The following is a 13881-nucleotide window of genomic DNA, read 5'->3' as shown; positions in this document are numbered from 1 at the left end:
TGAGGCCAATTTATAAAAATAGATTATATTTTTATGAATTTTCAAACACAGAGATGAACAAAATCCACCAGAGGGTTCCTGAGATATAGATTTTTAAGTAAAACATAAATATTAGCTTTTTAGTCCAAAGCATATGCATTGATAACCATAAAGTTTAGAAACCTTAGAAAAGTTTGAAAGAGTTGTGTTTGGCTACTTCGAGTGGGACGACCAAATCCGACAGGCAGAAGTTCAGAGGAGCCACTAAGGATTATATGGATAATTACCTGGTCACCGAAGCAGTCTCAAGTCCAGGTACACACTTTATGCATAGACCGCCATAGACTTCAATTGAGTGATCTTAATGCCCAGGATGCACGATGCTGAGGATGCTGCTGAAAGATGCTCTGAATACCGTGTGGGTAACGAGGTGTGTCCTTGCTGTTATTCCTCAGTCCACAGGTAAGGTGGGATGGCTTTGGCCACAGGGGCCGATGTACCTCAAAGTCTAGCTGCAGCTGGGCTACTGGGTTCCGTACACAGATGGTCCAGTGGTATCCTTTGGTGAATGTTGGTGTCCTTCTTTGGTGACAAATCTGGACTCAGATGACACACCCGGGTCGAGCAGACTCGGGTGCAACTTTTGGCAGTTGAGGATCGGTCTCTTGGTTTGCCCAGCAGTAGTCAGAAAGAAAGTCGCTACTTACTTGCCGGAATGGGTTTAGTCAGTTTTGATGGCTCCGGTGCTGGTTCAAGGGGGTCAGCCGACTGACCCTTGGAGTCAGTTCTTTGTTCTGGGGATTGGGAGAATCTTTTCCACAAGCCAAGAGCCACAGGCACAGTTCTCTTTTTTCTAGCCCAAAGTGTGGCAAGTGCAGTCCAGCAGTCGGTGCCTCCTTTTTTGCAAGGTCCAAGGGTCATCAAGGCAGTTCTTCTTTGGTATTTTTTCCTGTTCCTTTGTGATATGAGGTTCAGGGTGCCAGGAGTGCCATGTGTATGCCCAGAAAGCACCCTGTTTGTATGATGCAATCACTAGCCAATGTGCTACCAAGATCCCTCCCACCCTGTGTCTACTTCTGGCTATGTGTGGCATCTAACAGTCCCAAAGTGCCATACTCTTCCCACTCTCAAGATGTTTAAACAATTCCTTGGACTTTAGGAGCTTGGTAGCCCACCCTAGAGGTGTGGCTACCGGTGGGCTACATGCTCACAGGAAAATTAGCTTGGCCACTGATTTCTCCTCTCCGTTCCCACCACCAGGTCTAACTGAACAAAGGGGCAACCCTTCAAGAGTGTAATTGCAATTTGCTGACCAAAGACTGGCTTCACCTTTGAAGCTTGCCTTCCAAGCCAACACCCTGAGTGGGTTCCTGCAAGGGGGATATAACACCACTCCTGTAACTGGCTTCTATTGTTCATGCAAAATGAACAGTTGATGGTCAGAACACTGAACAAATCAAACATTCACCAACTATTACATATCTGGGCGAAATCCATTTTCTTTTGCCTATCATGACATTTGCGTTTGGACTCAGCCATATGCAAATCAGCCTTGACCGTGCTCTCCGTGGGAACAGTCCAGCCCGAACTGCCTGGTCCTCCCTGGACAAGAAACAAGCATCGTAGGACCGGTTTCAGGGTATTACCCTTCATCAGCCATTCTAACTTGAATCCGGTGTCATAGTGAGCACAGGACCCACTTCTGGGCATACCCTTCCCACTCCCAGGATCTTCACAGGTCCTCATGCCAGCTTCCAGTGAATGTCTCCTGTCCAGCCTGCTCACTGCCACTCTCTGCTGCCTGGTGTCTGCTCCTTTATTCTGCTGTTCTGCCTGTTTTTCCTCTGTTTTCACTCTTTTCTGCTCATTTCTGCTCTGTTCCCCCCTCTTTTCTGCCCATTTATTTCCCCTCTTTTCTACTTGTTTTCTGCTCCTTCCCCCCTCTTTTCTGCTTCTTTGTCCCCTTCTTTCTGTTTGTTTTTCTGCTCTGTTTTCACTCCTTTCTGCTTGATTTTGCCCTGCTTGCCTTTTCTGCTCCTTCTCTTTTTCCCATTTCCCTCCTCTCATCATTTCCTGCCTCCCGCCACTCTGTGGCCTGCCCCCCACCCCAGAACCTACTTAATGAAGACTGCAGCATGGCTGCACAGCAGGCATGCCGCTGGTGTGCCAAAGGCACGTCAAAGCCAAGCTTGTCTGTTCCTGTCAGCGTGTGGACCCTTCCCAGTGCCAGGGATCCTTACCCTACAGCCACCCACCACCACTCCACGAGGAGCTCAGAGCCACGAATTCGAGGCACCACAACAACTGCTGCACCACATCCCCTCATGCTACCAAAGGACCCTTCACCTATCAAAACTGCCACTTCTGCAGCACCAAGTCGCCAGCCTACACAGGACTCTGCACCACACTCACCCGGAAGGCCACAGTCAACCCAGAACCTCTCCAATGTATCCTGCTCAATGCCTGATCCATCTGCAAACACACCACAGAAATCTGGGACACCATCACCTCCCTCACACCAGACATTGCCTTTATCATCAAAACCTGGCTAAACCCCTCCTCGAACCTCAACGTAGCCACCGCAATACCCAACGGCTACAAGATCATACACTGAGAATGCACCAACAAACACAGTCAGGGCATAGCCATAATATGCGATGCATTGCCACCAAGGAGAACACCTCCCCCCTCATGGAACGCGTCAATTTCCAAATACAAACCCCTCAGTATCCAGGCCTTCTGCGCCATCATCCCCAGCATTATCACACCACTAACCATCAACTCAAACCACTACATTCTACTCAGCGACCTCAATTTCCACATAGACTACCCCAACAACGCCAACTCCACCACCCTCATCAAGAACTTAAGCAACATAGACCTCACCAACTGGTCAACATACCACACACAAGGCTGGACACACTCCAAATGCCCTCTTCTCCTCCAGTGACATCAGCCACATCTCAGAACTCTCCTGGTCCGAACACAGCATCTTCTACTTCACCATCTCTGACGCCCAACACACTACCACCAAGAACGACAGAGCTGACTACCGCAACTGGAGCAGAGTAACTGAATCATAGTGGATGCAGGCCCTCAGCTCATCAAAACACAAGGACTCATCTGACCTTGACCAGGCCATACTGAACTCCTCTTCCTGGATCACCGGATGTGCTGACTCAGTTGCCCCCCTGAAACCAGCCAGAACCAACAAAATCTCTACTAAAGCCAGCTGGTACACTCCAGAGCCCAGAGCCACCAAGTGCAGCTGCTATAAACTCAAGAAACAAATGTGATCCACTAGGAATCCCTCTGATAGAACAGCCCATAAAGCAGCCTTCAGCAACTATCACCGCCAACTCAAGGAAGCCAAGAGAGCAACCATCACAACCTGCATCAACTCAGCATCCAACTACACAAATGAACCATTCAAAATAGTCAAAGAATACTCCAACCCATCAGCCACAGAGAACACCATCCACCCCTCCCAAGAACTCTGCAACACCCTGTCAGACTACTTCTACAGCAAGATTGCCAACATCTACAACAACCTCAACCCCCACCCTATAGATTCCAACCTCTGCTCTCTCGACCCCTCAGTGCACCCCAACAGCACTATCTCCACAGCTCACCACTCAATCCACCTCAGCAATCCATGTCATCCATTCACTCTAGGGCACCCACTTACTCATGCCCCACAACCTGTTCAATCTCATTAGCACAGAACTCACCAGTCTCCTAAACACCTACATCTCCTCTGCAGGTTTTCCAGACAAATGAAAACATGCAGAAATCAAACCCCTCCTGAGAAAACCCTCCCTGAATCCCAACAAACTAAAAAATGACCGCCCCATCTCTCTACTGCACTGCCTGGCCAAAGTACTCAAGAAGGCCATTAATCTGCAGCTCACCAACTACCTGGAAGAAAACAACTTACTGGACACCTCCAAATGAGGATTTCGCTGCATCCACAGCACCAAGACCGAACTCATCACTACCATAGATGCCATCAGAGCACTCCTCGACTATGGAGAAACTGCCGCCCTGTTCCGCATCAACATATCAGCCACTTTCAACACCCACATCAACAGACTCCACAGCATTGGAATGCAAAGTAACACTCTCCTGGATCACCTCCTTTCTGATGGATGCACTCAAAGTGTTCGACTACCCCCTTTCAACTCCGGACCCAAGAGCATCATTTGTGGTGTACCCCAAGGTTCACTCCTCAGCCCCGCTTTGTTCAATACCTACATGACCCTTATTGCCGAAATAGTTAGATCCCACGAACTCAGCATCATCTCCTACACAGACGATACTCAACTGATCTTCTTGATTACTGAAGACCCCTCCACCACCAGAACCAACTTCTGCAAAGCCATGACCACTGTAGCCAAGATGGGCATCCTGATATTTGAGAAAACACCTCCATTTGGGACCATAACTGGTGACCAGCCGAACTCGAACCCGCTTGCATCCTTGGCATCTTCCTCGAGAGTGAGATGACCATGAAGTGGCAGATCAATGCAGTCACCTCCTCCTGCTTCCACACCCTCCACAGGCTCTGCAGAATCTTCAGATGGATGCCAGCCAACAGCAGGAAAACCATCACTCAGGCTGTCGTCACCAGCCTCCTCAACTACGGCAACGCCCTCTACACCGGCATGCCCTCCCAGCTCCTAAAGAGACTCCAGACAATACAGAGCACCACCCCAGGCTTCCCAGATGCACCCATGTCACACCCCATCTCAGAAATCTCCACTGGCTCCCCATCCAGAAGAGATGTCATTTCAAGCTACTCACACACATCTACAAAGCCCTACATGATCAAGGACCAGACTACATCAACCACTGCGTACACTTCCACCAACTCACCAGACACCTGCACTCTTCCTTTCTGGCCTTCACACACACAGAATCTGGCACAGCCATAGCAGTGGCTGCTCTTTTTCCTACATCACCATCAAGGCCTGGAATGATCTACTTCTCTCACTCCAAACTGCACCCTCACTGGCAGACTTCAGGAAGAGAAACAAGACTTGGCTCTTCGACAGAGACACCGCACCCCAGCTTCCAGATACCCTGAGGGGTGACAGCAACATGCTCTACAAATGACTGATTGATTGGTTGACTTAGGGTGACAAAAGCAAAAAGAACAGATGATGGACGGATTGCTGAACAAATCAAACATTCACTCCCAGTCACAGATCCGGGTTAAATCCATTGTTTTCTTGCTCACCATGCCCTTCCAGTTTGGACTCAACCATTTGCAAATTAGGCTTGATCAGTTCAGCCCAAACTGCCAGGCAAGGTCCTCACTGAACCAGAAACAACATCTTAGGACCGGTCTCAGTGTATTATCCCTCATCAGATAGGCTAACTTGAATCAAGTGACATAGCGAGCACGGGACCCATGCCTGGGCATACCATTCCCAATTAGGGCAAAACAAGCAAAATAATTAGATGATAGATGGAGTGCTGAACAAATAAACATTCACCCCAGTCACAGATCCTAGCTAAATCCATTGGTATTTGCCTGCCATGCCATGGGTAGGCCCAGACGTGGGTCCCATGTTCACTATGCCACTGGATTCAAGCTAGTCTGACTGATGAGGGGTCAAAAACTGGCCCCAGGATGCTTGTTTCCAGTCCAGGAAGGCACTGGTCTGGCAGTTCGGGCTGGACTATTCCTATGGGGAGCAGGGTCAAGACTGATTTGCGCATGACTGGGTGTGAACTGGGGTGGCGAGGTGAGCAAAAAAACAATGGCATAAACCCAGATCTGTGACAGGGGATGAATGTTTGATTTATTCAGAATTCCATACTTCATCTGTTCTTTTTGCTTCTATTGTTCCTGAGCCTGGGAGTCATTCACGCTACTCCCCAGGAGGAGAGACGTTTGTATGGTGGCCAGCAACTGTGTGAGACCACTGGACAAACTGGGCAACAGAGTGTCACCGTTCTAAAAGTTGCCTTACCTTGAAAGTGACATTAAATATGACTGGGCATCAAGTCAAGTTTAATGTCATGATTAATTTGATAACTTGAAGTGCACCCTTTAGTAGTCCCATTAAGAGGTTAGCTAGACTGAAAGGTCAGCCGGTAATTGTGTTAGCCAATAAGCCTACTAACTTTTCCACAGCAAAAACACAAATTTTGAAGTTTTCCTTTAGGACATATTAAAATCACATGTCCCACTGAGTCATATACAACTTCCTTCTTAAGGGCTCCATATGCCTTTCATGGGAGTAGACATATTGTTAAGGGAAGTAGGGGCTTTGCTATTGGGTTAAATGGCAAAGTTGATCTAGCAGGTTAAAATTGGTCTTCTAGGCTGCAGTGGGAGGCTGGGAGCCATTTTGTACTTTGTCACAACCTTGGTGGTCAAACCAGTGCTGCACCCCTGGGGGGAAATCTGTCTCAAGTGCCCTGGTTAATCTTGGTACCATATACTAAGGACTTATAAGTGAGCAAACATATGCCAGTTGTGGGTAACCAATTCAACTTATATTTTATATAATGGCACTGAGGTTTGGTTAGCAAGCCTCAGACCACTTTGAGGGTTGAAAAACTAGCAGCTAGTAGTCCAAATTGGGGCAAAAAGTGTGGGGGCTGCAAAAAGCCAATTTCCTCGAAACATGATTATTAAGCAAGGGCAGCAGGCTGACACATGTAATCATTGTCTAATTTCCCACCTTGATTTTCTAGACAAGCTCTGAGAAAGGCTGGTTCTGGGATGAATTGGTTTACGGAAAAAAAAGCTTAATTTCTGATGTTCGGAAGGGGCTCTAACAGGGGCTGGGCACTCAGAAGCAGTGTTTGAACCTGCTTCTTTTCCTAGTGAAGTATGTCACGCTCTAAAAGGGGCTTGTGTATATGTCTTTCATTGACCTGCCTTCCATGTTTGACATTGTGGAGAGGTCCAGGTCTATGCACACCCTGCTTGCAACAAGGATACACCCTGATACTCTAACTGTGCTGCAGCAGGTTTATGACCATCTAGACCCCACAGCTAGGTTTGGACACCATATGGCATGCACAGTGCCCAGCTTCAAGAGAAGAAATAGACATCTTACCCACCTTCCTATCCACCATGTAAATTATCAGCTTGGCTAAGGTGTTAACAACTATTGTTTCATGATTGTCTATGGTGGCCAGAAAGTCAACCATTCTGTCACTATACGTTGTTGTAATGATCTCCTATACTACATACTCCTAGTGTTTTGGAGACTCTGAGTTCCATGAATGTTGAGTTCGTGGAGAGCCTGGAGTTAAGAACTAACCTTGCCAAATCAACATCAATACCAATTTAAAGATGTGGCAGAGACCGAGGGTCACTTCAATGAATAACGTACCTTTGGAAAAATTGAATTTCTTTCATTTCATAGAAGTGGCTTTTGACTCTAAACTAAGATGCCTGTAATCTAGTGAGACCCCAATAAAATGTGTTCAGATAAATGAGGATTCTTTTTAGTTTTACAAGGAATTCTGGTGGTATTAACATGCATTTGGACAATTATAAGCAATGGAGATACAAGATATAATGCACCAATACTGATTAAAGTACACAGTTATGAATCACGTACAAATTGTATATCAGACACTCTGCTGACATGAAAACATGAAATGTATGAAAGTTGAGTAGCCCTGAGGAAGCTCAAACACCACACTGGCCCATGAGTCAGCTGAACAGATATTTAGGAAAAGGAACCAAGTATAAAAATCAGATGGTTTAATATCTGGAAACCATGTAGAGCAGTTTAGATTTTGCAATGAACTAGGGAGGTATCCATATTTCCCACATTTTGAACATGTATAATGCTAGAGCTATCAATATATGGAAGTAAAAAAGTGTGTGTAAAATAAAAGTGGAAGTAAACATTTTCTGGAAGTAACAACTAGACTTGTTGGTTTCCACTTCTAACATTATGTGCCATCATGAAGTTGCACAGCCATACCTGGAAGACAGGGACATATTAGTTCCTTTGTCTCAGTGGATTTGTGTGAGAATTAATTAATCTGCTTCCACTATTATGTCTACTTTGTTTGACATATTGAAACTGAAAGATAGCTTTAGAATACCTGGGGCCGTGTTACACAAAGTGCGCCAGGGGCAACAGGTGTTTGCTCCCACTTTACGCACTCCAAAGGCACTTTGGAATTACAGAAAGGGTCACAGGTGCTTGTGCGAGCTCTTCTGTAGTACACATAGCCTCAGAGCTATCATTAGAAGTCATTCCCTCATTTGTGTGAGGGTTTGGCCCCATGCAAATGATGGAATCTGTTTGCTTCTGCACCACTTCGTATTATAGACACAGGCGCAAAAGCAAACAAGCTCTTAGGAGGTGCACCAACTGTGTGCCACAAAAAGGTGGCACACGGTCATCGGCCCACCTGGAAGAGGTCAAGGGGGTCCTATGGACCTCCCTAGACATCCCCTTGCAGACAGGTGCAGTCACTTGCTGCACCTGCCTGCAAGGGATCTCTCACCCTCAGGTGGTTGCCAGATTCACAGTGAAACACAGAGCAGCTGCTTCAAAACCACTCCGTATTTCTCTTGAACGTGCTGCCCTCAAGGCAGAGCAAGTCTGCTGCTGCCATGGGGGCAGTGCATTCATTCTAATATGGGGCACTTTCCTTGTTTGCGCAGGACGCACCTCTTGAAAGGTGTGCTCTGTTGCAAACAAGTGTGCCATATGCGTAATACGACCTCTGGTTTGCTTGCCTCTGCAATACTCTAAACTGGCTTAAATGTATGGCAAGTGCTGGCACCTCGTCGAGGTTGTCCATGGCAGATAAGTCGTGCCTCTGTGCATTAGGCTTCTGCTTCTTCCCATTAAATGTTGCATGAATGTGGAATATTATGTACTGAAGTCATAGATGAGAATGATGATGCATGCATGCATATGGAGCACAAACCCTGAAAGGGCACCCTGGCACTTGAAGGGGAAAAGCAGCAGCTTACTGAAATAGGCACGTTTTCAAAGTTTTAAGAAATTTGGTGAAATAACTTCATCAAGAAGTGGCTGAGGAAGCATGTTCCACAGGTTAGGGGCAAAGTAAGAAAATACCCTGCCACCCTTGCAAGCGCGTTTAACGTTATGTTCCATTTTAGGCCTGGCCTGCTAGCTGGCCTACTAGAATTTTCCTAAAACGAGGCCACACAAGACATATGCATTTCTTTGCACCTATGATCGTATATCCTCAGAAAAGTTGTCTTTCTTGGAAAGCTTTCATTGCATGCTTTTTATGTTTGCTTTGCTATTAACACATTTGTACCTGCAGGTGTTGAATGATGAAGGCGAAGGGAGGTAGAGATTTTCTGTACTTTCTACCTCCATTCACTTTTACATATTTTACCCTCTACTGACAATATTTTTGCAAAAACACTGAAGCGTTTTATTACTTGTTTGTAAAAGTAAACTGTTTATTGAGTGATCAACTAAGAGCTAGGCTTCAATTTCATTTTCTGGGATCAGTTGTTTCACACTATTGCTGTAATTACCAGAAAACACTGGTGGTGTTTCTAGAACCTTCTCTTTGTTGCCCCTGAAAATGTATCTCTCTCGAGCAGTCACTCGTCTAGAATAGGTATGTGTTGGATGTTCCAACTAGCTTTACTGTCTAAATGTTGTCCTTGCAGTACTAGTCAACAGTCCCTGACATACCTCCAAGGCCCTCATCATAAGTGCAAGGCTAAATTAGAATGCTTGCACAGGGATCAAAATTACGAGTTATGTGATAATTATCACACCCTCCCCGTTTTTCACATATAGGCTCTCATTACAACCTTGGTGGGCAGACTGCCAAGCGGCTGCCAATGCGGCCACAATCCTGCTGGCTGCATTATGACATCCCCGCTGGGCCGGCGGGCGGAAACAGAGTTTCCGCCCGTCGGCCCAGCGGGGATGTCGACTGTAACATGGGAGCCGGCTCCTAATGGAGCTGGCGGGGTTGCGGCCGTGCGACAGGTGCAGCTGCACCTGTCGTGCTTTTCACTGTCTGCTGTGCAGACAGTGAAAGGCAGGGTGGGGCTGTGCCTGGGGGCCCCTACACTGCCCATGCCAAGTGCATGGGCAGTACAGGGGCCCCCAGGGACCCCACGACTCTCCTTCCCGCCAGCCTTTCCAAGGCCGTCGCTACCGCCATGGACAGGCTGGCGGGAAGGGGAGTCGTAATCCCCTGGGCAGCGCTGCCCTGGAGGATTAAAACCGCCGGGACAACCATGGCGGGAAACCGCCGGGACAACCATGGCGGGTAACCGCCAGGACAACCATGGCAGGAAACCGCCGGTCCTGGCTGTGCGACCGCGGTGCTACCGCTGCGGTCGGAAGAAGGCAGATTGTACCGCCAGCCTGTTGGCGGTACAATCGCCAAAACAGCCCTGGCAGTCTTTGACCGCCAGGGTTGTAATGAGACCCATAGATTTCAACAGGTCAAACCTGCGAAAATGTATTGTGGTGAAAAGCCTATAAAAAGGCAAAACGTGGCGATCTTATGTCACAAATATCGATTCAGCATTTATGCCTTATTTGGAGTTAAAACGTTGGAATATGAATCTTGTACTTCAGCTGATAAATATCTCACCCTGGAATAATGGTATTTACAATATGTGGTAAATACCTCACCATATTCTGCTTAACTTGCAATGAGGCCCTAAGTAGCATAAAAGAAGAACACTTAACTCACCTTAGAATCACATCCAATGGTCTCATGGCATTCCTCACAGATGTTCGCAAAGAGATGGTTGTAACACCCAACACAATAAAGAACTTCATCTTGGACTGTGTACTTCATCCCTGCTAGTGACTTGCTGCAATGGTGACAGTCATCCTTATTACTTGTCATCTTCGATTCTAAAACTGTAATTAGGAAACAAAAAAAATAGTTTTCTTGATATCACAATTACATGCTTATTTAATATTAAATGCCCATTAGTCTCTCTTTTGTTTTATTCATCAATTCAAAAAGGGTGCACATAAAATCACAATGAAATACGTTTATATCAAGAAAATCGATCTTGGCTGCAATTTGCTCTATTCTGGGGGCTGACACTTTCGTTCTTTCCGTTTTGTCGTTGCATGATGGATGATTGTAAGACTTGTTCCTTGTGTCTGCTCCCAGGGCAGAAGAGACTTTAGCGGGGACTGCCACTTACTGAACAAACTGAGGTTAGGAGGCTAAACTGTTCCTGTTTTCTTTTTCAGTACTGAGATGGCAAACGGAGAGAGTCTGACTCTGCATCAGAAACCCTGTAGCAGATCTTGGAAATAGAGGGACCTGAAAGGTGAATTATGGTTTGTTCCATCTTTCTGCTTCCTGATAGGAAGAAAAATTATTAAGGACCCAGTCACAGAGTGCCAGAAAATGAGCACCCAATTTGAATATTAGATCATTAGGGAACGTTTTCACCATGACTGAGTTATGGTTGAAACCACTGATCAAGTATCAAGGTCTGAATTGGTTGGTATCTGATTCAAAAAGTGTCCTGGCCTCAAAGGGAGTAGACAGTGGCCCTGAGCACCACTGCCTGTTTCCCAAATATCTTCCTATATGGAAAATATATTTTAAAAAAATATTACGCCTGTGTTGGACATCAGTTGCTTTAAAAACATATTTCGCGTTTGTGAAATTCATTTCACAAATTGAGATCTGGATGTTCATTATTCAATAGGCAGGTCGTTTAGGTGCCCCGTGTGGAAGGCCAACATGCCACGGACCTGTTAGCACATAGGTTGCGTTGCAAAATACAAACCATTAGCAAACCATGCGGCGTGCTAATTGTGCATCACAGAGTTTCACATGGGCAAAGTAGAACTGAGTGTTTTGTGCTGTTTTCTTTCCTAGGAAGGCAGACCACATGGAATAGACTTGCCGATTTACAACCATCTTCTAACTCTGCTTGTTAGAGTTATATGTTTTATTGATGGGAAACACAACCATACTTATCCATTTTAGTTTTGAAAAATCTGACCTGACCTGCCTAGTAAGAATGGCCAAGGCCTCAATGCAGAAACTGCAATTGGAAACAGATTAATTCAAACTAGATCATTCGATGTGGTATTGCCAAAGTGGTTTATAAAAATCAGGTGTGACACCTGAGATTGGGCAATGCTTTTCCAAAGAGGATTCCATCTTGATTATAAGCAGCCGCCCACCTCTCAAAAGGAGATTCCCCCAGAAACGGTTTTCTGAAAAACAGATCCAAACATAACTTTTGACTCTTTGGTGACCAGTCTCTTGAATAAAGATTTGCAACACATATACAAAAGTATCACATCATTGTGATTGAATCAGACCTTTTTAGGCCAGACGGGGCTTGCTGAAGAGAGGCAGAGAAGCTCAGAGCCAACTGCTCATCAAGATGTAATGTTTGAGTGATACTTTGTCAAGGGGGGAGCAAGGAGGAGCTGTTGAGGCTGGGAGTCCATTTTGCTCACAGGATTGGTTTTATGCAACTAGGAGATTGCTGAAATTCTAGCGTTCTGCTGCTTTTTTTGCAGCACTTCTGCAGCAGGATGCAGATTTCGGAGTGTTATGTTATGCGTAATTAATTAGCACACTGTGAGAAAGTTATCCTTTTAGCATGTTCACCCCAACTATTCTGACTGTTACTGGTAGTAACTGAACCTGACTGTGCCCTGTGCACTGCTAAACAAGCCCAGGACCATTGCTCTGAATAAAAGATATATGGTAAAGTGATACAATTACAATTGGCAATGACAAACTCCTGGAGGTCCCTAGTAGACAACAGGGCAAGGGGGATTCAAACTACATATAAGTCTTTAGTATATAATAGGACAGGGAATTTTAGAGGCCCAGTAGGTTTCATGCACTGGAGTGTGCCCTGCTGTGTTCCCTGCTGTCATGTTTAAAGGCAGCCCTGGTTTGCAGCCTGTCTTTAAAAAGTAAAAGGTGTGTAAATTTGACTTTGGAATTAGTGATAATGTGCCTAATTATTACATATACGGCACCCCTAAGGTCTCCCCCAGGTGCCCTACGGGTGGCATGTCATGTAACTATAAGCAGGGACATTATAACATATGTTTTATATCCCTGGTGAGGGAAAAACTGCACCTTTCATTTTAACTCATTGTAGATACTCGCTCGATAGGTTAATGTGGGAATATGTTCCATAAGCATAAGCATTGCCATGAAGGAGCTAAATGTGCCATGAAAGGACTCAAAACATTGGTAATGATAGCTCCAACAACTTGCCACTATTGAATTTATCATAACTAATACAGAAAATAAGTTATAAGACTTTATTTTCTGTAAGCCAAATTTGAGCCTGCTAGTTGCCTCTCCTGATTGGCCAGCCTTAACAGGATTACCCATGGTGATTTGATGAGGTGATAAGTGGTATGCACTGAGCAGAGTTTATCTGATTGGGGGAGGTCTGCAGCTGCGGAGGCCAGGCCAGGAAGGTGGCTGGGTAGATCAAACTAGGCTTCAAAGGGAGCAGGACAGAAAGGAATGCCAAACAGGTACCCCACAGATAGCAGATCCATCAAAGGAATTTGCAGATGTCTGGGGGGTGTTAACGGAAATGAGCCACACCAGTACGTGGGATTAACCAGGTCTTGCTCCTCTGGAGAAAAATCATCCATCTTGGGTTTTGTGGGACAAGAAAATGCCACACTTTTGAGGACTTATAAACCACAGAGGGTAACCAAAAAACCCGATCAGGCTGGGTAGAAGATAATCATTACATCCAACAATGCCCTAACGGGGAAAGATCGACAAATTAATTATATATCATAAAACAACATAGGTGAAAACAAAAAAACTATTTATTCATATAAATATATATATTAATGTATTTACTTATACATAAATATCAATTTAATATATTCATCCTATATGGACAATCCATCTAGTAAAACAATACACCAAAGGACA

General features: G+C 45.6%; 1 protein-coding gene across 2 annotated transcripts in view; it reads right to left on the bottom strand.

Moving 5' to 3' along the window:
* The window catches only part of FHL5 (four and a half LIM domains 5), a 176606-nt gene that overhangs the window by 72077 nt on the left and 90648 nt on the right, over nt 1-13881 (bottom strand). For both annotated transcript variants that reach the window (XM_069235527.1, XM_069235526.1), the window contains one exon: nt 10669-10841. In XM_069235527.1, the coding sequence (XP_069091628.1) occupies nt 10669-10827 (159 nt within the window). In that variant the 5' untranslated portion in view covers nt 10828-10841. The remainder of the gene's footprint in view (nt 1-10668; nt 10842-13881) is intronic.

This window comes from Pleurodeles waltl, chromosome 5, assembly GCF_031143425.1.
Source record: "Pleurodeles waltl isolate 20211129_DDA chromosome 5, aPleWal1.hap1.20221129, whole genome shotgun sequence".
NCBI lineage: Eukaryota > Metazoa > Chordata > Amphibia > Caudata > Salamandridae > Pleurodeles > Pleurodeles waltl.
Note: the sequence above shows the minus strand (reverse complement) of the source record. Positions and strands in the feature narration are given on the sequence as shown.